This window comes from Lithobates pipiens, unplaced genomic scaffold, assembly GCF_037356315.1.
Source record: "Lithobates pipiens isolate NorthernLeopardFrog02 unplaced genomic scaffold, aLitPip1_a1.2 Scaffold_28, whole genome shotgun sequence".
Classification (NCBI taxonomy): domain Eukaryota; kingdom Metazoa; phylum Chordata; class Amphibia; order Anura; family Ranidae; genus Lithobates; species Lithobates pipiens.
Window position 1 is genome coordinate 214,059,548 of NW_027507789.1, and position 23,080 is coordinate 214,082,627.

At 45.5% G+C, this 23,080-nt stretch overlaps 1 protein-coding gene and 1 pseudogene across 1 annotated transcript in view; both read right to left on the reverse strand.

Moving 5' to 3' along the window:
* Positions 1-23,080, reverse strand: part of RIPOR3 (RIPOR family member 3) — a 192,757-nt gene that overhangs the window by 23,903 nt on the left and 145,774 nt on the right. Inside the window, exons 12-14 of the mRNA XM_077460523.1 lie at positions 14,088-14,217; positions 10,278-10,868; positions 448-590 (exon numbers count right to left, since the gene is read on the reverse strand). Coding sequence (XP_077316649.1) covers positions 448-590; positions 10,278-10,868; positions 14,088-14,217 — 864 coding nt within the window. The remainder of the gene's footprint in view (positions 1-447; positions 591-10,277; positions 10,869-14,087; positions 14,218-23,080) is intronic.
* LOC143937538 (U2 spliceosomal RNA) lies at positions 1,231-1,322 on the reverse strand (annotated as a pseudogene).

Below are 23,080 nucleotides of genomic sequence, written 5' to 3' on the forward strand. Positions count from 1 at the left end.
ACACACGCAAAATAACACATTAGCAAAGACAGAGGTAACCCGGACAATTCAGACACTGAACCATAACTGTGGAACCTTCATCCTGCCTACAGGGACAATGCTCAGATATGCTGCAATATCACCTACTGTACGTAGGGCAACTCCAGCATCTGATAACACAAATTTGGAAATTGAAAAGTAGTGTGAGAACATTTATAAACAGACCCCATAGTCTGCGAGGGTCACCGGTCATGCTGCTCATTGGTCTGCATGCCATCAGAAAGTCACACGCAAATCTTATGGCGTCGTACCATACTATGGGAAAGATTCCATGGCTATCAGTCATCTGATCTATATTATTTAATCCTTCAGAAAAGACTCGGAGCATTCGGTTTGGGTTCCCAGCTCCACGCACAGGAAATGCTGCAAATATTTGGAGCCTCTACACAGACACAATGTGTATTTTACCTCTTGCTGTGATTTTGAACGCTGCCAAATACCGACATGTCGTCCACGCTGAAATCCGCGTTGAGGAAGTCAAAACTCTCTAGTGCCGTCTCCTCCGTCAAACTGTCCATGGAGCTACGCGACTGGTGCGCGGGGCGACTCGTCTGCAGGAAAGCGGGAATACGAATGTAAAATCTGAGGAGATGGAGGCAGGCTGGACGTACACTAATCATCATTCAACTACCCTAAGGCTGGCCACACACGGAAGATCTGACAAATGGATGTTAATCGACACAATGGGGTTGATTTACTAAAGGCAACTTACACCCTGCTAATCAAACGTGAAACAAAACGTGTAAACACCAACAACCAAATAAAAAAAATAAAAAAACATAAAGTGACAGACACTACAAACAAACATAAAGTGGGGAAAAGGGAAGTGGAGAAAGTGCAATGGTGCTATTTGTTATGGTGCAATGGCCGGCCCTAAGGCCAGGAATAAAAATTCCTCTGGCCCGGCCCAAAAGGCGGAAAAAAATGTGATGGTGCAGTGGCCAAGGTGCCAGTAAAACTCACAGTGAGTAATTACGGCACCCCTGAACTGCCACTCCAGGGGCACATACACCACGGGCTTCTTTCGGGACCCGGTCTTCGGCTCTCGATCCTGATCAGAGGCTAAAGGAGACCTACTAACGGCCCTCAGTTCGTCGAGCGGTCCGGTCTGGAATCTCCCTGATACTAACCGTCCAGGTTACCACTACACCAAGTAGATTTGCATAGCCACCGCCACCCCTAAACTACCGCCATAGGTCAGGGACAGTAGCACAGTGCCACCACTTGGTAACTGATAAGAACAGATACTACACTTGATCTTAGCCAAAAGGCAGAGAAGCGAGCGATGGGGCAACTGCACTTGCAAAGTACACAGTCTATTTGCCTTTAATAAATCAACCCCAATGCCTCTGTAAATTGTTGCCACATTATTTCCTTCCATCACCCCCTTGGGGAGATTATTCCTCACTTCCTGTCTCTACAACACCCATATATAAAATGAGAGAAGAGGTTGTCATTTGGTCAGGCAGGCACAGACAGCAATAAAAACATTGCAAGGAATTCCAAACATTCCTCATTTAACTAAAAATGTGTCCCCTTTATAGAAGTTTCCCACAGTGCCACATATGGTAATTAAAAACTGACAAAGGCACCGACCACCCCCTTCTTTGTCAAAAACAAAATATTTTCTTTGGGGGTTGCTTTAAATCATTCCACTATTGTGAAGATCCTTCAAATCTTTGGGGTAAAATTGGGGTGCTCAGGATCTTGTGAAGCTGTGCATGGCAGCCAATCGGCTTCCAACTTCAGCTTGTTCAATTAAGCTTAGACAATAAATCCTGGAAGCTGATTGGTTTCTATGCAGAGCTGCACCAGAACTTGCACTCTCCAGTTTTAGGAAATCCCCCTTTTGTGTCATTTTGCAAAAAACTGCTCTGAAGATCCATCATTCATTGTTTGAAGTCATCCTTTGCTCAAAGTCAATTGTGCAACACACCAAAGAGAAGATCTACTTCACATGTCAAACACAAGAGGCCCTCCGGGTCATTACACGTGGCCCTTGCACCTTGCTGCCAGCTGTGGCAACCCCTTTTCTCCACCCCCTACCTTGTCTCAGCGGCTGAGTAGAGGCTTGTCTCTGCCACCCCTCTCCCTTTTTTAGCAGTCAGCAGCAGAGAGGAGGACAGAACTCATCCTACAGATCCTGCACCCCTGTGCAGCCGCAGCACCCCCTTGTCTCAGCATTCAGCAGCCTTTGGCAGCTAACTCCAGCCCTCCTCTGGTCCTCCTCCAGACCCTGCGCTTTCTGCTCCCCAGCAAATGGGCGTACCTGTACGTCCCCTTTAATGGGGGCGGGGCTAGCAGGGCGTCTCCCGGTGAAAGGTGTCACGGAGCCGGAGAACGGGGAGATTTCCCCGTTCTGCCTTGTGACATCACAGAGATCACTGCTCCCTGTGATCGGGAGCAGCGATCGCTGTCATGTGAGTGGAAGCCCATCCCCCCCACAGTTAGAATCACTCCCTAGGACACACTTTACCCCTTCAACGCCCCCTAGTGTTTAACCCCTTTCCTGCCAGTGTCATTTACACAGTAATCAGTGCATTTTTTATAGCACTATCGCTGTATAAATGCCAATGGTCCCAAAATAGTGTCAAAAGTGTCCGATGTGTCCACCATAATGTCGCAGCCACAATATAAAAAAAAAAAAAAAAAAAAAAAAAAAAAAAAAAAAATCGCAGATCACTGCCATTACTACTAAAAAAATAATAAAAATGCCATAAAACTATCCCCTATTTTGTGGACACTATAACTTTTCCACAAACCAATCAATATATGCTTACTGCGATTTTTTTTACCAAAAATATGTAGAAGAATACATATCAGCCTACACTGAGGGAAAAAATAGTTTTTTGCGTTTTTTCCAAAAGTGTTGCTCTTTTTTTTGTTTATAGCGCAAAAAATACAAACCGCAGAGGTGATCAAATACCACCAAAAGAAAGCTCTATTTGTGGGGGGAGGATGTCAATTTTGTTTGAGTGCAACATCGCAAAACCGCGCAATTGTCCGTTAAAGCGACGCAGTGCCGAATCGCAAAAAATGGCCTGCTCATTCAGCAGCCAAATCTTCCTGGGCTGAAGAGGTTAACTATTCAGAAGAAGTTCAGGATCCAGCAGTGAGATTCTTCTTGCATGCAGAGGTCACACTACAGAAGCCCACGGGAGGGATCAGAAATAAAAGGGTTTTGCAGCCCACTGATCTCCACCTAAAAAGGTAAGCACATGCCGCATGCTGAGCTTGATGGAATAAGAATGACATTTTATGGCTTGAGAAGATGACAGGTCCCAGCAGGAAGACTGAGCTATCACCGAGGCCTTATCACGGATTCGCCCATCACCCCCCTCAGATGGCAGCGTGGGCGTTTGATTTGTTTTTAATGAAATGTAAACATGCGTTGTGCGTGATGGAATGCAACCTCGCATAAACAATCCCGTTCGATATGACTTAAACATAAACACTGGAGGAAGTCTCCATCATGCAACGCTGGAATCAGCAGTCACTAGCCCTGATTCTTCAAGCAGCACTTAAAGTGGTTGTAAACCCTTACAAACCACTTTGACCTACAGGTAAGCCTAGATTAAGGCTTACCTGTAGGTCCAAGCAATATCTCCTAAACCTATATGGTTTAGAAGATATTTGCCCGAAAACGGGCACCGCTGTCTACGGCGCATGCGCCGTAGACAGCGGCGCGCAGGCGCACTGAGCGCGGCATTTCAAAGAATGGAGCTGCCGCGCGTGTCAACTCCCGTGCGCATGCGCGGGAGTGACGTCATCGCGGCTTCGCCGAATGACAGCGGCGGAGCTGCGCGACCCCACCAACAAGATGGATGTGGCGGACTACAGGGGACAGCGGCGACTTCGCTGGCTCCTGTGTCAGGTAAGTGACACATAATGGGCTACTATTGATTGTGGCTTGCATGTGGATTTTCTGAACACAAGTGGATTTTTTTGAACTAAAGTGGAGAGTTAATAGACAGGAGTCTCTAACCTCTATCCTACATCCATCCTCCCCTCCATTTTAAAGATCCCACTGCAAGGGGCAACCAGACAGCTTTCCAGAAATGTCAGGCTGACAGCAAGCCAGATTCACCGGATCAGAGTGTTTTAAGGGGACAACCGCAGCCAGGTAAGCTCGCACCTCCACTCCCCCCCCCCCCCAGTGATTGTTCCAGGGACTCTGTCCGACCGCCTACGGGGATCAGGAAGGAATTTTTGCCCCACTGGTGCATTTGGCTGCTACTGTCAGGGGGTTTTTTGCCTTCCTCTGGAACAACCATAGGTTAGCCTACCCCTACCTCCGGCCTCCTTTCCATTTTTTACGCTATCCTAGGACGACTATTCCAGATCACAGCCAGACTTCTTTTCTAAGCGGAGACCTCCACCTTAAGTAAAGGCAGCTGGAACAGCCAGCAACCGAATACAACAACTCCTTCCGCATCCATATAGGCATCCCCTGATCAACTTGCGCGCTAATAGCCTCAAGCACGGCGGCAAGTCTGATACCTAGCCCCACCTCAGGATCAATACCCTGATCAGGATCATCATCTTAGGCCCATAGTACCATCAACAGCATCCACAAACCATGTGCTACTTCAAATACTCAGCTGAAGTTCTGCACAGACTAAGGAACATCAACACCACATTGCCATCTTCCATACAAAAAATACTTCAAAGAGAACAACTATTAAAAACCGGACGACAAGCAGCTCCCAACCACAGGAAGACATCTACTCGACCACTACAATTAGATTGCGCCTTGATAAACGCCAGGTCTGCAGTCAAACATAGACTGGAAGTACACGACTTCATCATCGAGAACAATGTAGACTGCCTCTTCATCACCGAAAGCTGGTTAACCTCTGACTGCAACACCATCCTCACCGAATTGGTGCCGGAAAACTACAGGATCCTAACCGAACACCGGATAGGGAAAAAAGGAGGAGGCCTAGCAGTGATCTTTAAAGGTCACCTGGATCTCACTAAACCATCATCTCAGAACCCAGTGTCTTTTATGGAAACCCTGACGCTACATTTTCAACCAACACCCCATGACACCACTCATATTCTACTGTGCTACAGACCACCGGGACCAAAGTCCAATCTTCTTTCACCCCTCACGGAATCCTTTGCAATGCACACCCTAAAATTCAAAAATTTCCTGGCACTCGGAGATTTCAACCTTTGGGCAAACGAGCCTAAAGACCCCATCGCGACTGCCTGCATCAATCAACTAGAAGAACTGGGTCTACAGCAACTGATAAAGACTCCCACACATGGGTCAGGACACACCCTGGACCTAATTTTCAAACAGAACATCGACGTCAACATACTCGACAACATAACTCTGCCATGGACGGATCATCACGCCATCAAATTCAAAATCACTACCAACATCACCAACGCAAAACGGAAACCTGTAACAACGCACTGGACCAGATCGCATTAAAAACTGTACTCCGAAGCCTTCAAAACCACTCTGTCCAAAAAAATATCTACAATAACCTTAAACCACTCTACGGAGGAAACACTCAACTCCCTGAACAAGGCATTACTGCAATCAGCAGACTCGGTAGCACCAAAACGCAGGGCTCTCATCAGGAAGAAAAATGCTGGATGGTTTAATAGCTCCCTCTCCGTACTAAAGCAAGAACGCAGAAGAGCGGAAAGAACATGGAGAAGAAATCCCACCGAGGAAAACCTATTTAACTACAAAGGTCTGACAGAGAATTATCGGAAAGCAATCTTCAAAGCCAAAAAGGACCACTTCTCATATACAATCTCAACGGCCGCAAACCAACCACGGGAACTGTTTAAACTGGTTAATCAATCAATGAATCCGGTGTGCCTAGAACCCCCAGAAAGCGAATCCCAGGATTACTGTGACAAACTGTCGGATTTTTTCATCGATAAAGTCAAAACCATCAGGGAAACAATTTGTCAGAAGAAAACATCCAACCTCAGCCAGCAAATACATAAAGAGGATGTCCGCACCAACATACCGCAACCGCCAAAATTTTCACTATCCCCAATTACCGTAGACACCGCAAAAAACATCATTAATAAACTGCGTGACAGTACCTCACCTATTGACATCATCCCCACAAAACTACTGAAAGAATGCTCCGACATCGTGGCTCCAACCATAACCCACCTCATAAACCGATCATTCCACGAAGGGATTGTTCCCAGCATCCTCAAACAAGGCATCGTCAAACCTCTACTCAAGAAACCAAACCTGGACCCTCAGGATCCAAACAACCGTAGGCCAATTACAAGCCTCAACACCATTTCTAAGATCATGGAGAAAGCTGTAGTACATCAGCTACAACTTCACCTGGATACTCACAAACTCCTGGACCCGCTGCAATCAGGCTTCCGCCCGGGTCATGGAACAGAAACAGCTCTCCTCAAGATTTGGGATGACGCCCTCGAAGCAGCAGATGACGGAGAGCCGTGTCTCCTTGTACTGCTAGACCTAAGTGCAGCGTTTGATACAGTAGATCACAATACTCTACTCGTCCGCCTCACAGAAGTAGCCGGAGTCCAAGACATAGATCTCCATTGGTTCGCGTCCTTCCTAGGAAATCGGTCACAGACAGTGAAACTAGGAAAATTCCTCTCCGAAACTCGGGCAGTCACCTGCGGAGTCCCTCAAGGCTCTCCGTTGTCACCCGTTCTCTTCAACATTTACATTCGCCCACTCCTTCAAATCATCAGATGCTCAGATCTCTGCTTCCACTCTTACGCTGACGACACGCAACTTTATTTCCGGATCAATGGAAAAAAAGATCACCAACAACAACTTGAAAACTGCCTCAAATCAATAGAGGACTGGATGACCACCAACTCCCTCCAGCTGAACCAATCAAAGACAGAGCTTCTTATCTTACACCAAAATCATAAGCCCGCAACCAAAACCTCCTGGTCTCCACCAACCGTCTTTGGGCAGACTATCTCCCCAAAGACCAAAGCGAAGAGTCTCGGGGTTATTTTAGACGCACAAATGTCAATGGATGCGCAAATAGGAGCAGTAGTCAGTCGATCTCACCATCTGCTGCGCATGCTTCGCAGACTCATCCCTTTTATCCCAAAGAATGACAAAGCAGTGGTAGTTGGAACAATCATTAATTCACGACTGGACTACGCAAACTCGCTTTACATAGGATTACCACAATATCAACTTGCGCGATTACAACTGATCCAAAACACAGCGGCAAGGCTGATAACAGGAAAAAAACCCTGGGAATCCATTTCTCCTTCACTGAGGAGCTTACATTGGCTAACCGTAAAAAATCGGATCACGTTCAAGACCCTTTGCCTCACCCACAAATGCGTGCATAGAGAAGCTCCGCAATACCTAATGGAGAAAATAAATCATTACACACCAAACCGCAGTCTTCGATCAGCCAACAAAAACCTCCTCCTCGTGCCCAAAGCCCGGTATAAATCCAAGGGGGATCGGAGATTCGCTGTCCAAGGGCCTCGGCTATGGAATGCTCTACCAATCAACATCCGCCTGGAAGAAAATCACCTGGCTTTTAGGAAAAAACTCAAGACCTTCCTCTTTTAGCAGATGATCAAAGCTCGCCACAGCGCCTAGAGGCGATTCAGTTCGCATTGTGCGCTATATAAGTATTTCATTCATTCATTCATTCATACTATGCGATGCATAGTAGTCCATTATGCTTTGCCTTTGCAGGGAATGAAAGAGGAAGTAAACTCATCAGGGTTTACTTCCTCTTTAAGGCCCCTTAAACTGTGCGCTTAGGGGCTGCTAAAGTAGTCAATATAGCCACTTCCAGTCAGGGCCTTTTATAGCACTTTTTGTTCACATGTATTCATTTTGATAGAAAATTACCTAAACACCCCCCCCCCCCAAACATTTTATATTATTTTTAAAGTAGAGGCCCCAGAGAATAAATTGGTGGGTGTTGCAATTTTTTTTTATGTGATATGGTATTTGCTTAGCGTTTTTTTTTTTCAAATGCAATTTTTTGGGGGAAAAAATGCACTTTCTTGCATATTAATGCAAAAAAACACAATACATAACCCAATTTTTGGGGAAAATATAAAAGATGGTGTTACGGCAAGGAGATAGATGCCAAACATGTCACACTTTTTAATTGCACGGCCCGATGCAATGGCGATAAATGAAGTCAATTTTACTATCCATGGGCGACGCTTTAAAAAGTCTGGCGCTAGAATTACTGCCCATAATCGGGGGTACACAGAGATATCTCACATGTGTGGGACAATCACGGATTGCATGCGCGTGGGACCGACACATGGAAACACTTTACATTTATTTTATTTTTACACTGTTGCTTAAAATTCTTTTTAATCACTTTTATTGCTGCCACAAGGAATATAAAACAGACTCTAAATCCCTCCTCTGCCCTTAAAACCATTCAAAACACCAAGATCAGTGTTTTCGAATGCTTTTGATTTTTTTAAAATGGTGCCTTTGACATCCAGGTAAACCAAAAGTGATGTCAGGTCAACGTTTCTGGATTACCTTAGCCCAGTGATGGCGAACCTTGGCACCCCAGATGTTTTGGAACTACATTTCCCATGATGCTCCACTACACTGCAGAGTGCATGAGCATCATGGGAAATGTAGTTCCAAAACATCTGGAGTGCCAAGGTTCGCCATCACTGCCTTAGCCAATCAAAGCTGATCCGGGGTTTGTTGGGCTTCGGTTTTGCAGTGGGACAGGAGAGCCTGAGAAAGCCGTGGTAGGTGTGTGGTGGTGGGGGGGGGGGTTCCACTCCCGCTGCTTGTAAAAGCAATCCAGCAGCTAGTTAGCCACTAGGATTGCTTTTACAAGAGAACCGACCACCGACTCTAAAAAAAAAAAAAAACGTCACTGGTCTGGAAGTGGATCGTTTTTGCATGGCTTTAGTGTTTTGTGTCATTGCAGCTTGGAATAAGGGCCCTTATACTTCCTGTCCCCTAAGCTAATTGTCTTGTGTGCCCCCTCTCCACACATACGGTAAATATTTGGCTACTTTTGAAATCATACTACCAAAATCAGATGTTCTAGGCACAAGCAACCCTTCAAGACTGGAATGGAGAGACTGAAAAGGGGCAGATTGTCCACCTAGAACCAACAACTGTAAAGCCGGCAATAGATGGATCAAATCTTGACCCGTCCCTCCTTAGAGCGGTTCTCCACCCTGAAGTGGAAGTTCCGCTCATCTGATCCCTCCCCCCTCCGGTGCCACAATCGGCACCTTTCAGAGGGGAGGGGGGTGCAGTTACCTGGATAATCCAGGTATCTGCACCCACTTCCGGGACAGACCACCACAGATGCCCCGTTGTGTTCTGGGAAACACACAGTTCCCAGGACACAGCGGGGACCAGCAGAGACGCGCAACGCGACTCGCGCATGCGCAGTAGGTAACCGGGCAGTGAAGCCGCAACGCTTCACTTCCAGATTCCCTGACAGAGGATGGCGGCGGGGGCAGCAGAGAGATGAGCGATCGCTCATCATCTGCCGCCGACATCGCTGGACCCTGGGACAGGTAAGTGTCAATTTATTAAAAGTCAGCAGCTGCAATATTTGTAGCTGCTGGCTTTTAATATTTTTTTTTAAGGTGCAGAACCACTTTAACCAGCCGAGATTTGATTCATCTACGGGCAGGCTGATTGTACCCAAGTCGATTCAAAGACTGATTTGGGTACAATCACCATGTCGAATTTCTAGCATGCAATTACCGCTAGCAGTAATCATTAGCCGCCCGCCCCCACCTCCGGCAGAACACGAAAGCTCCATTGGAGGGATTCCTGCAACCCACAGCTGCAGGAAAGAAAATCACATAAACGGTGTCCTGCCTAGAATAGAGCAAACAGTCACCCTACAGCTACTGGTCAGCTGTAAAAGCCCCGGAGAGATTTAATGGGAGCAACACTTGGGACCTGAATTAGCATATAATCAGAATATTGTGAATAAATCCCGAATCAACATTTTTTTTTATTTCTGAGACATCCTTGGTCTCCCTTCATTTTGTAAAGGCTAAAGCCCTATACACACGATCAGATTTTCCGCTGATTTTTGTCTTCAGATTTAGCAAAACCATGTAGTGCAAGGACCTGCCTGATTGCATACAAATCGAAACTCCTAATGTTAGACCTCATATTATATGGTTTTGGTAAATCTGAAGGAAACAATCAGCAAAAAATCTGATAGTGTGTATGGGGCTTAATTTTACAGACTATGGGGACCCCTGAGTTTCCTTACCTTGACTCTCTCACTGAAGCTCAGAACAGACTGCTCCATGTCCTTCAACTTTTGCCTTGTGACATCTTCTGATCTGATCAAATCTAGGACGTCCTCCATCCGACTTGCTAGCGAATCCCTTTTGTCACTTTCTGCACCTCCACACGTCTGCTCCTCATCCCCTGGATTCTCGTCTAGAACGATTATGTTGGTTAGGCTCTCCCCTATTGACTCTGCTGTGGTGTCTTTGTCAAACTCCAGCTTTGTGGGTTTCGTGGTCTGGTGTGTGAAGTGGTTGGGTGTCTCTTTTAGAATGTCCAGAGTCTCGTGGCTCTGTGGTTGGTTGCCTCTGTCGAGGTGTGACTCGTTTCTCAGTTCTGGGGTGGAAGAATATGGCAGTGTGTCCCCGCAGGAGGATGGTGGACTGGGATGTGTGGTGGCCTCATCCTCGTTCTCCTCCAGGTTCCGTAGGCTCTCTACGCTGTTCAGTTCTGTGTTGGTCTCCACACTTCTGCGGCTCCTGAGAAGACCACTGCTGGCCAGATAGCTCAGTATGTATGGGGTCTGGATATCCTTATCCAGGGACGGGTATGTGCTGTCCAGGTCACTTTGCTGGAGAAAAGACAAAACCCAATGAGCATGTAAGAAACGTGTAAAAACAATATTTAATTTACGGCGTCTTCCATTTAACATGTACTGACATTTAGGACCATATTTTTGGAACCTATTAATGAAAAAGAAATGTAACATTCCCATCTTTTTTTTTTTTTTTTTTTAGAAAATATCTATTCTAATAGTTTTCCTATTTGTTTTATTTTCCATGTATCCTGACTGTTAAAGCTGGCCCTCAACCAACACTTTTTGAAGAAGAGATACTGTTTATGTTCCAATTAGGGAGATTTTCCCTCCCTTTCTGTGTGGTCACTGAGCCAGATATAGTAGGCTGAATCTCCCAAACGCTGGGCACTAGTAATAATATAAAAACATTCAGTAAATGATGACAGGGGGAGAACCTTTGTTGAGTTTTTATGTGCCACCACTGGGATGACCTAATTTCCTGTTGGACACCAGAACAGGAAGTGACTTAAAAAGCTCCTCGTCGGAGACCAAGATGGAAATAAGAACCCCTCCTCGTGCTAACTAAAACCACTAAATTAATTTTGGCAGGCGTTGACCCACCAAAAACAGAGGCCATAAACCTGGCGGGCCCTGACAAGTGCAAGTCCATCAACTTACACTAATCCTTATATCTCAGCATTCTGTTCCCCACTTCTCCAACTGCAAGCTGTGCTTACATCACAATTACATCATAAATTGTGATTTGCTATATTACCTTCTAGGGCTTAAAGTCTAACTAAACTATGACAAACTTTGTTTTTCACTTTTGGACAGAGTGGAAAGGGATTAGAACACCTGTCAGTTTTTATTGCATTCTTTGCCCCCTGTTATGCCGCACGCACACGGTCGGAATTTCAGCCAGCAAAAGACAGATGAGAGCCTTTCGTCGGACAATGTGACAGTGTGTACGCTCCATCGGAATTTTGCTGGCCGAATTTCCACCAGCAAAAGATTGAGAGCAGGTTCTCAATTTTTCCGACGTGTGTATTCAATTCCAACGTGCAAAAACTCAAGCATGCTCAGATTTAACTACGAGATGGAAGCTATTAGCTACTGGCTATTGAACTTCCTTTTTCTAGTCCCGTCGTACGTGTTGTATGTCACAGCTTGAGCGAAATCCCGTCGGAATTCCGTCGGGAAAACCATCAAAGCTTTTTCCGACCAAAAATCCGATCGTGTGTACGCGGCATTAGGGAGATTCACTCTCTTTATTTGTCTTGTTTACCTTTATTGTTGAAGGTAAAAGTAAAGGAAAAGCCCAGATTTTTGGTTGTTTCCAGAAAAGTAATAGAGGAAAAATCCCAAATTAATTCCATTAATTTGCAGGGATTTTGTCTCACTTCCTGTTTGGCTTTGGGACAGAAAGTGAAGGGAAATCTCCGTAATGGGTCACAAATGGCGAACAAAACTATGAAAGGGGTTATAACCCTCCCTTATTCTATCCAAAATGAAAAAAAAAATGTTTTGCCTATAGTTCTACTTTTAAAGAAAAAGGGCTGGCAATGCAAAATATATTATTCAAAGCTGATCTCCATGAGAACTGCTAAATACACAGATGAATTACATGTGGATTTTTTTTTTAATTGCCAAAGGTTTTATTTTATTTCTGTCCATCCAGTCCTGAGATTTCCACAACACTGTCACACAGCAAAGGCCACCTTGTTGTTACGAAACACAGCTTGGTCACTTCCCCACTCCCAGGCTGTGACTGGACAAGGGTAAAAGTATGGGGTACAATACTCCAAAGACCTGAATCTGAAGATCGGGTGCTGAACGCCAGCAGGGGCTCATCCTTTGCACCACAGACTGCCCAACTCCAAAGGAAAAGACTGGCTAAACACCAAAGAAAATTTCAATGGTGGTAAGAGAGTACCCACCCGAGACCTACCCCACTGACATATTTCACCCACAAGGCTTGACCTAATCTCTCTACAATTAAAGAGGTATTAGATACATTTTTTAAACTGCTGACAGGTAGGGCTTTTATGACAGAAGAGACCGTGTCATAAATGTTCCCCCTGTCTGTCAGCTGTAATTTACACTGAGCTGCACATGGGTATTAATGGCATCTTTTTTTACTGAGTTTACTACCACTTTAAGCCCTGCCTACTAGGAGGTCACCGGTGGGGACTCTCTGTGGTCTGGATGAATAAAGTTACCAACATTTGAATTTTTTTTGGCCTGCAGACAGACTTCTCCTTTGGATTTGTGTGTCTGGACAGTAATAAAGAAGCAACAGACTGAGGTTTTTTTTTAGTTCGAAGCGGAACTAAACCTGTTAATTTAACAGTTTAAAAAAATAGTTACATTCCCGACATGCCGGGAATGCCAACTGTCACATTTGCTTGTGCACGCAACCAAACTGTCAAACCATCAAATGGTTGGTATCATAACTAATCAGTAGTGCAGCATCACGGCAGTTGCAGATCAAGGAGGTTAGGATGGTAGCTTCCCTGGCTGAAAAGGATAGAAGGATTTAGTCCCACTTTAAGATCTCTTTCACACCGAGGCGCTTTTCAGGTGTTTTAGCGCATAAAAATAGCACCTGAAAAGCGCCTTTTAAGCTACCCCACTGGGAAGGTGCACTTGCAGGACGGGAAAGAAAGTCCTGCAAGCAGCATCTTTGGGGCGGTGAGGGAGCGCTGTATACACCGCTCCCAGAACGCCCTGCCCATTTAAATGAATAGGCAGCGCTGCCGAAGCGCCTACAAAGTGCTTCAGCAGGGCCGCAACACGGGCGCCATTGACCCTTTCTTCAGCCGTGAGCAGGGGTTAAAAGTGCCTCGTTAGCGGCGGAAAAGCATTGCTTTAACAGCGGTGATGACATGAGCAGTTACCGCTAATGACCGCACTGTCCCAGTGTGAAAGGAGTCTGAAGGGGAACTAAACCCAATGGATTTAACAGTTTTAAAAAACAGTTACATACCCGAAACCTGCCAGGAATGTAACTGTCACATTGGCTGCGTTCTCAACAAAACTGTCAAACCATCCAATGGCTGATGTCATAACTGATCACATGTGCAACATCAAGGGAAGCAAAAGATCAAGATCAAGAGGCCAAGATGGCAGCTTCCTTGGCTGAAAACAATAGGAAGGTTTAGCTCCACTTTAATAGATAGTGTTCAAAAAATGACAGAGCTCAACAGTTATTGGTTCATTTTGGCACACAGGCATTTCACCGCCTCTATAAGTGAAACCGCAGATAATACTCACAAGGTAGAACTTGTCGCGGAAGCTGGGTGTGTTGGGCGGAGTCCAGTGGTACACAGACACTCTCCGGGCACTTGATGATAACTTGTTGCTTATTCCTGGTGTGGATAGGACTTTGTTGCTGTCAAACGGGCTGGGGATAAATCAAAATACGAATGAAGGAAGTACAATGGAGAATAATTTTTTAATAAAAAGTTATACAAGTCTTATTTCATGTTTGTTAGACTGTAAGCTCCTGTGGTCAGGCTTCTTTTACAGTTTAGGTTATGTTAACCCTTGCATATTCCTTGGAACCAGGGCCGAGACAAAGGGTGGGCAGCAGGGATGGTTGCCCTGGGCGAAATGGTTTATTGCAGGGATGGGGGTGCCCTGACCCTAACCTTAAGAGAGGTGGGGGGGGGGGGGGTATTTTGGCATCTTTGCCCTGGGCACTGGATGACCTTGTCCCGGAACTGCTTGGAACATCTCTATATTGTACAACGCTGCAGAATATGATGGTTCTGTATAATAGGAGCATAATAAATAATCTACCCTACTGGGAAAGTATTGGTAGTGACACACAATGGACGCATGACCCTTAAAAGGACAACGCCACATAAAACTGGTATTTCAGTTTTGGCTTAGCATCTGAAATACAAATGACTCCATAGTTTCTTGGGCATTTTGAAGATGCCAGTACTGAGATTTTCACTGCAGGGCTTTGCGTCTTCACATCATCACACATTGTTGATGTGAAGGTGTCACACGCTTACTGTTACTAAATATTAAGGATCAACTCCAGCCAATATTTAACTTTTGCTATGGAGTAGGAAAGAATTAGCTCTTCTGTCAGGTTTTCATTGCCATATGGCTCCCTGTTGGGAAGATTTGCCCTTACTTCCTGTCCAGGTGAGACCAGGATAAAATTCAAACCTTTTATAACTATTCTACTAAGAATGTGTTATTTTGTACATGTCCCTTTTTCACCCCATTTATACTTGTACCCCATGTTTTCAAATGATGACCATTCAAAGTAGTTAATGCACTACTTTGGTCTGACCTTCATGCAACTTGAGGGCCATAGACTTCAATGTTAACCCTCAAAAGTTGCATGAAAAGTCGTACCTGAATGTTAAACATGCAACAGTGGGTCCGACTTTGCAGAGGGACAAAAAGTCAAATTCAAAGTTGAATCACAGTTGCTCCAAAGTAGCCAGACCTTGAAGTTGTACAAGTGTGAATGGGGATTTCCCTTCACGTTCTGCCAGGAGGTGTAAAATCTCTCCACTGGGGACAAAGACATGAATACATTCTTAGTAGAGTTAGGAAGGGTTAAAAAACGTACAATGATCTGATTGCACTCTCCACCTTCCTGTCCTGGTGGCAACCACTCCCCATATTTCGGGTACATGTGTCACATGGACATGAAGTGCGGGAAAATCTTCCCAATGGATGGGCAGAAATAAAATCTGGCAGAAAATGTAACTCTTCTCCACTGTTCAAAATCTTAAAAGATTTTGGCTGGAGTTAGGATTTAGGAAGAACCCATCATGGGTGTGACCAGGGACGGTGCTAGACTAATTTGCACCCTAGGAAAGACCAGCTTCTTGCAATTGACACCCAGTCAGCAATTTTATTTCTCTGAAGAAACATAGGAGATGAAAAAACCTTGAGTAACAGAGATTGTGTGCAGGAAAATGCAGTTCCTAAATGAACACAAGGCTGTCACAGACTTACCAGTCTAACTGCCCCATCCAGGGAAAACAACAAAAAGGTAGCACCACCAATGTTTCCACAATGACCTGCCAAGCCACCCTATATACTCCCCACGGGAGAGAACACGGGTTCTGAGGCTAATTTGATGCTGATAAGGTGCCAAGTGAGTTTAATTACCATCTTAATCAGCCACAGAACCTGTGTAATTCATGTGGGTTTGGGTTTAAAGGGATGAGGTGGCAACCCTACCGGTTCCCCATCCAATGAGCGGCACTCGCCCCGGTCCAAGACCCACAGTTCAACTGTGCATGCGCAAGATGGCCGATCGTGCATGAGCAGTAAAACCGATGACCGGCGCTGCCTTCTTCAAAGAGGGCAGGGTGGTGGCATACCGGACTCCAGGTGCCGGAGTCAACAGAGAACGCGGGACAACCTGGGGATCACAGGAACACCTGCCAAAAGGAAGAAACTGGGGACTGAAACCCACACCAGACCACACAGAGCTCCCCTTTGTGGTGGAGGACTAACAGATAATAATAACTAAACATACAAATCAAAAAGAAAAAAAAATATATATATATATATATATATATATATATATATATATATATATTAAAAAAAACATACCCAACGACAGGGACTACTGTATGTCAAGGCCAAACAGTACGAACCAGCAGCCGTGGCTGCGCCCCAGTTCACCAAGCAGTAGCACCGACCCTGTGTGTGACACCACCATTAGGTCTTGTAATAGCTGTGGCAGTTGGAGCAGAGCTGAGAGTCCCAGCGAAGTTATCTCTGCAGTTCTGAATACAAAGCAGGCATGTAAGTGAACCCTGACACTAAACTGACTTGTAAAACTATAGTCAATACCAGGGTTTCCCAACCAGGGTTCCTCCAGAGGTTGCTAAGAGTTCCATGAGCACTGTGCAATTTCTGCTTCTCAGATAAGTTCTCACTGACACCATTGGTCTATTTTATCTATCTGTAATGCGGTAAATCTTCCCAAAGACCACAAATGTAAGGAGATTTCTTCCCACTGACCATCACGGGTTGTAGATATAGTAATTTTATGCAGTGGTTACCTGAGGTTGGAGAGTTATTTCAAGGGTTCCTCCTTGTTGACAAGGTAGAGAAAGGCTGCGCTATACTGAGCTGAATAGAAAAGCAGTGATTTTTGCTAAGGCTGGAGAGCAGGGCCCAGCCGACGATCGATCATGAATACCAGCAGCTGGAAGTTCTCACTGGTAAGTGTGGTCAGAAGATGCCAGGAACACAAGCTGCCTTTTCTCACTGCAAGATGGAAACCATAAACTGACTTTCATGTAATCTGCTAAACACCACGAATGAGAACAGTCGTCAGGACACACGGCTCCCTTCCTGCTCCGCTTTGAATCACGCCAAATACATCAGATGGAGCGTGAGCCGGTGAATTGGGAGAGCGGGATGTGCAAAGTACAAATATTTGTATGCAATGCAGATCAAAGTCAAGCGACACACTCTCTGCTGACCAATATATAAACCATAAAGACGAAGGTCACTCCTTGCTCTATTCAGGCTGAAACGTGTCAGGGACATCAGACAGGTGGCTGGATACAAAGATGTGATTGGGTCTGCCTTGCAGGAGTGACTGCAAATGGATCGACATTGAAAGACAGAGAAAGACAGGCTGTACGGGTCTGGGCTGTCAGTACCTGCTGGGAGTCGTACTTTTAACTGATACAGTTCAAAAATCCCTGCCAATGGTGCATGCTGGGAGTTGTAGTCTATAAAGGATTGGGAGTTGTTTTCTAGAACTTATCCAGATCAATAATCCCAGCCAGTGGTGCATGCTGGGAGTTGTAGCCCTTAAAGGATTGGGAATTGCACTCTGTAACTGATCCTGTTCAATAACCCCAGCCAGTGGTGCATGCTGGGAGTTGAAGTCCTTAAACCATTGACAGTTGTACTCTATAACTGATCCAGATCAATAATCAAAACCAGTGGTGCAGCCTGGGAGTTGTAGTCTATAAAGCATTGGGAGTTGTACTCTATAACTGATCCAGATCAATAACCCTAGCCAGTGGTGCAGCCTGGGAGTTGTAGCCCGTAAAGGATTGGGAGTTGTACTCTGTAACTGATCCTGTTCAATAACCCCAGCCAGTGGTGCATGCTGAGAGTTGAAGTCCTTAAACATTTGGGAGTTGTACTACTGATCCAGGTCAATAACCCCAGCCAGTGGTGCATGCCGGGAGTTGTAGTCTATAAAGGATTGGGAATTGTATTCTATAACTGATCCAGATCAATAACCCCAGCCAATGGTGCAGCCTGGGAGTTGTAGCCCTTAAAGGATATTTGCCGACCAATAATCTTATTAGGAATAAAAACTGGCCCCCCGCCTTCCCTTCAGTCTTGCACAGCTGTACAGGTTGCTCTCTTGGAGTGAATTTGCGTATTCTAATTTTACCGCACACTGTGAACTTCTCACAATGTGCATTAGAAGCTGCAGAAAATCATCGAGCCCGCCTCATTCCCTGCCTGCCGCAGGTAGAAGGAAGCATTTCCTCAGTCTCCCCCCCCTCCTCCAGTGATCAGACTGAAATGTTGTAACTTTGTGGCGAGTCACAAGGTGAGAAGCTGCAGCAGGGGCTGCACAGCCAAGCAATGTATAGACACCACTAATTGCGTGATTGTGTCATCCCTGAGTAGACGGTGACCCAAAATGATGCCTGATTAAAGGTGTCGCTGCCCCTCTGGAGAGAAAAGCAGATGAAGGCATCGTTAGGGGGGAGTATTGTTCTCTCTGTGAGAGGTGTTACACACCTCAAATCACTGAGCACACTGCTCTCCTCAATAAAACATAAATCTGATGATAGGTCCTCTTTAATATAGGCCAGAGATAGACATCTATAGGGCAGCTGTAGAAATAACAGTTCAGGATATAAGACACGGGCCGGTAATGAGGAAACATCTCGCCGTACATCTACAGCACGCGCATTGCCGATGACCAGGAACCAGGAAGTATCAGAGCCCCTTCTGGTCACAGCGCTGATATTTTTGGCCGCGATGTATATTTATTTAATGTAATCCAGCACGCTATCTCAGCGGCAGGGGGGCAAAATGTAGCTTGCCATGTTGGCGTCTGCGGGGAGCGCACATCAAAGGTCGGAGGGAAGGTGGCCACTGCCCATCCTCCACTTTGCTAGAATGGCAAAAAGCCCCCCCCCATGAATATGTAACAATGGACACTCGAAACCGCACTGCAGTCGGGGACGTGGTACCCGCTGTATTCTGCACATGCCATCACTTAATAATCTGGATTACCTCCAGGGATGCAACCGAGGAGAATCAGAAGACTTGAGCAATGGCTTGATTGAGCACAGATGAAAAGTTTAACCCGTCACATGAGCTACTGAGAAGATACGGCCGTCTGGGGCCCCATTGGAGAGATTCCTCTCATGTCTTGTACCAGTGACCACACAGGAAGAAAGGGAGAGTCTCCCCAAGGGGGACACAAATGGTTTTCACTAGGATTCCACTTTAATGGGTCAGCCTACCTAAAAACTGATATTTCAGTATTGGGTGGAGACTGAAGAGTTAGGCCGCGTACACACGGGCGGATTGTCTGGCCAACTAAGTTCGTCAGACAATCCGACAGACAGTCCGTCCAAATTTTGAATGAACGGACTTGACCACACACGATGAACAGACAGTCCGCTGAAAGCTTGCGTGATGACGTGTACAGCACGTACGACGGGACTAGAAAAATGACGTCCAATACACTGCAATGCAACCTTCGGCCGTGTAAATCCTTTCTGAGCATGCGCCATACTTAGTCCGTCCAACTTGCCTACACACGACCGGACTGTCCGCTGAAACCAAGTTTGGACGGACAAAACCAAGTTTGGACAGACTGTATTACGGAAATTCCGAAAGACTTAGTCCGCCAGACTGTCCGCTGAAAAAGTCCGCTGAAGCCCACACACGAGCGGATTGTCCGCTGAAACACGGTTCAGCGGACTAAGTTGGACAGACAATCCGCCCGTGTGTACGCGGCCTTAGGCGCCATTTACACGGGCTGTATACAGCGCCTTGAAAAAGTATTTATACCCCTTGAACTTTTCTACATTTTGCCTTGTTACAACCAAAAACGTAAATGTGTTTTATTGGGATTTTATGTGATAGACCAACACAAAGTGGCGCATAATTGTGAAGTGGAAGGAGAATGATATAAAGGTTTTTCTAAATTTCTTACAAATAAATATGTGAAAAGTGTGGGGGGCATTTGTATGGCGCCCCCCGGAGTCAATACTTTGTAGAACCCCCTTTCACTGCAATTACAGCTGCAAGTCTTTTTGCGGATGTCTCTACCAGCTTTCCACATCTAGAGAGGGACTATTATTTCTGCTGAATAAAAGTATCCCCACAATGTGACACTGCCACCACCATGTTTCACGATGGGGATGGTGTGTTCGATGTGCAGTGTTAGTTTTCAGCCACACATAGCATTTTGCTTTTAGGTCAAAAAGTATAATTTTGGTCTCATCTGACCAGAGCACCTTCTTCCACATGTTTGCTATGTCCCCCACATGGCTTCTCACAAACTACAAACAGGACTTCTTATGGCTTTCTTTCAACAATAGCTTTCTTCTTGTCACTCTTCTATAAAGGGCAGATTTGTGGAGAGCACGACTAATAGTTGTCCTGTGGACATATTTTCCCAACTGAGCTGTGGATCTCTGCAGCTTCTCCAGAGTTACCATGGACCTCTTGGCTCTTCTCTGATGAATGCTCTCCTTGCCCGGCCTGTCAGTTTAGGTGGACGGCCATGTCTTGGTAGGTTTGCGGTTGTGCCATACTCTTTCCATTTTCCGATGATGGATTGAACAGAGCTCTGTGAGATGTTCAAAGCTTGGTATATTTTTTTATAACCTAACCCTGCTTTAATCTTCTCCACAACTTTATCCCTGACCTGTCATACAAATGCCCCCCGCACTTTTCACATATTTATTTGTAAAAAAAAAAAAATGAAAACCGTTTATTATTTTCCTTCCACTTCACAATTATGTGCCACTTTGTGTTGGTCTATCACATAAAATACATTTATATTTTTGGTTGTAACATGACAAAATGTGGAAAATTTCAAGGGGTATGAATAGTTTTTTAAGGTACCGTACAGTTTATGCCCATTTGAGGGCCATGTTTATCCACATGGGAACGCACAGGTGTGTCATACATCCCTGTACAGGCAGTACTATTCATGTCCATTGGGACGCAGGGGCTGCATGAGCACAGAGGATGCCTCCAATTTGACATTTGTGCACACTGTCTGCATTCAGGGCTGTGCACACGCAAGGATGTCTGTTGAAATACAGAATTGTATTGTGTGCAACAACTACTGTACATCAGTATTTAGAAGAGATATATTATTCAACCAGTAGATGGCAGTGTTTTTAAAGGGGTTGTAAACCCTCGTGTTTTTTCACCTTAATGCATCCTATGTATGACACACCTGTGCATCTCCATTCAGACAAACATAGCCCTCACATGGACATATGGGCTCCATCGTTGAATACAGAGGCTCTGGTACACAACCATTGCTTTTCTTTGGCTTAAAGGAACATTTCAGTTGGGTGGGGCCTTCTGTTTAAAGTGGTTGTAAACCTCGAACATGCAATATGAACAAAGCATATCCCTCTATGATGTGCACTTTTCTCAATCCAGAGCACTGAGCGGCATTTCGGTCTGCTGTCTCCTTTCTCTGCTATCAGCATGAATCACATCTGCCGATTTTTCCTGACACCAAGAGAAAAATGGTGACCGGGGAGGGCACAGCCTGTGATTGCCAACCTCAACACTGTATCTGTGTGCTGGATGAAAGGGGGGGTCCCTTCCCTCCAATAAGCTTTCAGAGCTCTCCTTACTGATGTAACTTCAGCTCTCCACCCCCTGCTTTTCTGAGCTGAAAGATGCTGTGTAAATTCTGCAGTTAGAATGGATGTAGGTAAAGGGGTACAGATAAACAGGTATAACTTATATAGGAGGATTTGTTTCATCTGTGTATCACCTGAGGCCAGTCACTTCACTGGGTTATAGGTAAGGTTTTACAACCACTGTAATTGCTTTTTATATTATAGAGAACTCCCATGCTAGGGTGATCAGAGAGAGAACCACCACCATAGCAGGGTAGTTATTCCCATGAAATCCCCAAGGTGTACAAACATAGGTAGGTGCTTCAGTAAGTTAAACGCCACCTAAAACCAGGATATTAATGTTGAGTCCCTTGACCCTCTCTCCTCTTAACAGTGATATATGTTGTAGCTACACATGGCTTTCCAATACAGGTAGGCAACCCTAAAGTAAATTTTACTGGGAGTTTTGCTGTTTCAGTACATATTTGTAGGCAGGTGCAGTCTGTACTCCCCACTGTACGCGGCACTCAACCAAAGCAGCAATGCAGAAGGGAAAGGAAGTCGTGAAGAGCTTGGTTCCTCTATGACTTCCTGTGGTCACTAGGGGGATGGCTGTCCGATTAGTCGCTGGTGTCCCATGTGACCTCGGCAGCCATCTTGGGTCAAGACAGAGTCTATTCATGACCCTGGCTCCTGGATTTGCTGTGCTCTGTGAGTGACTAGTGTAGGGACAGGTTCCCCGTCTGTCAGGGGCAGAGCACAGTGCAAAGGAGAGGCTCCAGAGAAATATAAAAAGGTGCAAGGACAACGCTATCTCCATGTACGAAGCCTCCCATTTGGATGAAGACCAGCCAGACCGCATTCCCCCTTCTGATTGCAGAAGCTGTAGACAACATCTCAGGGTATGCTCCTCTGCTACAGTTTGGGAAGTGGCTCTGGTCGGCAGAGCCTACCCACCAGGCCTAGTTGTACTTTGTTGGGACTTCCTTAATACATTGTTATCTCTCATCTCATCTTCTGTGTGATCTTTGCTTGCCAACACGCCACGCTGCAGCCTACCCACATATAGAGGATTCGCACTCTAGTCTCTATACAGGCAGTAAGTCAAGATCCCTGCTAAACATTTGCTGGTCCTTAATTATACATGATGTTGTAAAGTGCCAACCAACATTACGGGCAAAGCAATGGAGAATGTCAGTGCCACGGTAGTGAAAAAAATAAAATAGTCTATGTTACCTTCAAGGAATCAGGGAACACAGGCTTCCAATAAAATAGCCTGTGTTCCCTGATCAGAAAAGCCATCGGCTGGATTAACCATTTGGATGCATTAGCTAACTGTAGCCCCGGTCTGCATTTAATTCTTGATTCATCCTGCTGGTTGACGACCAAAAATCTCAAGCTGTAATCTCCAAT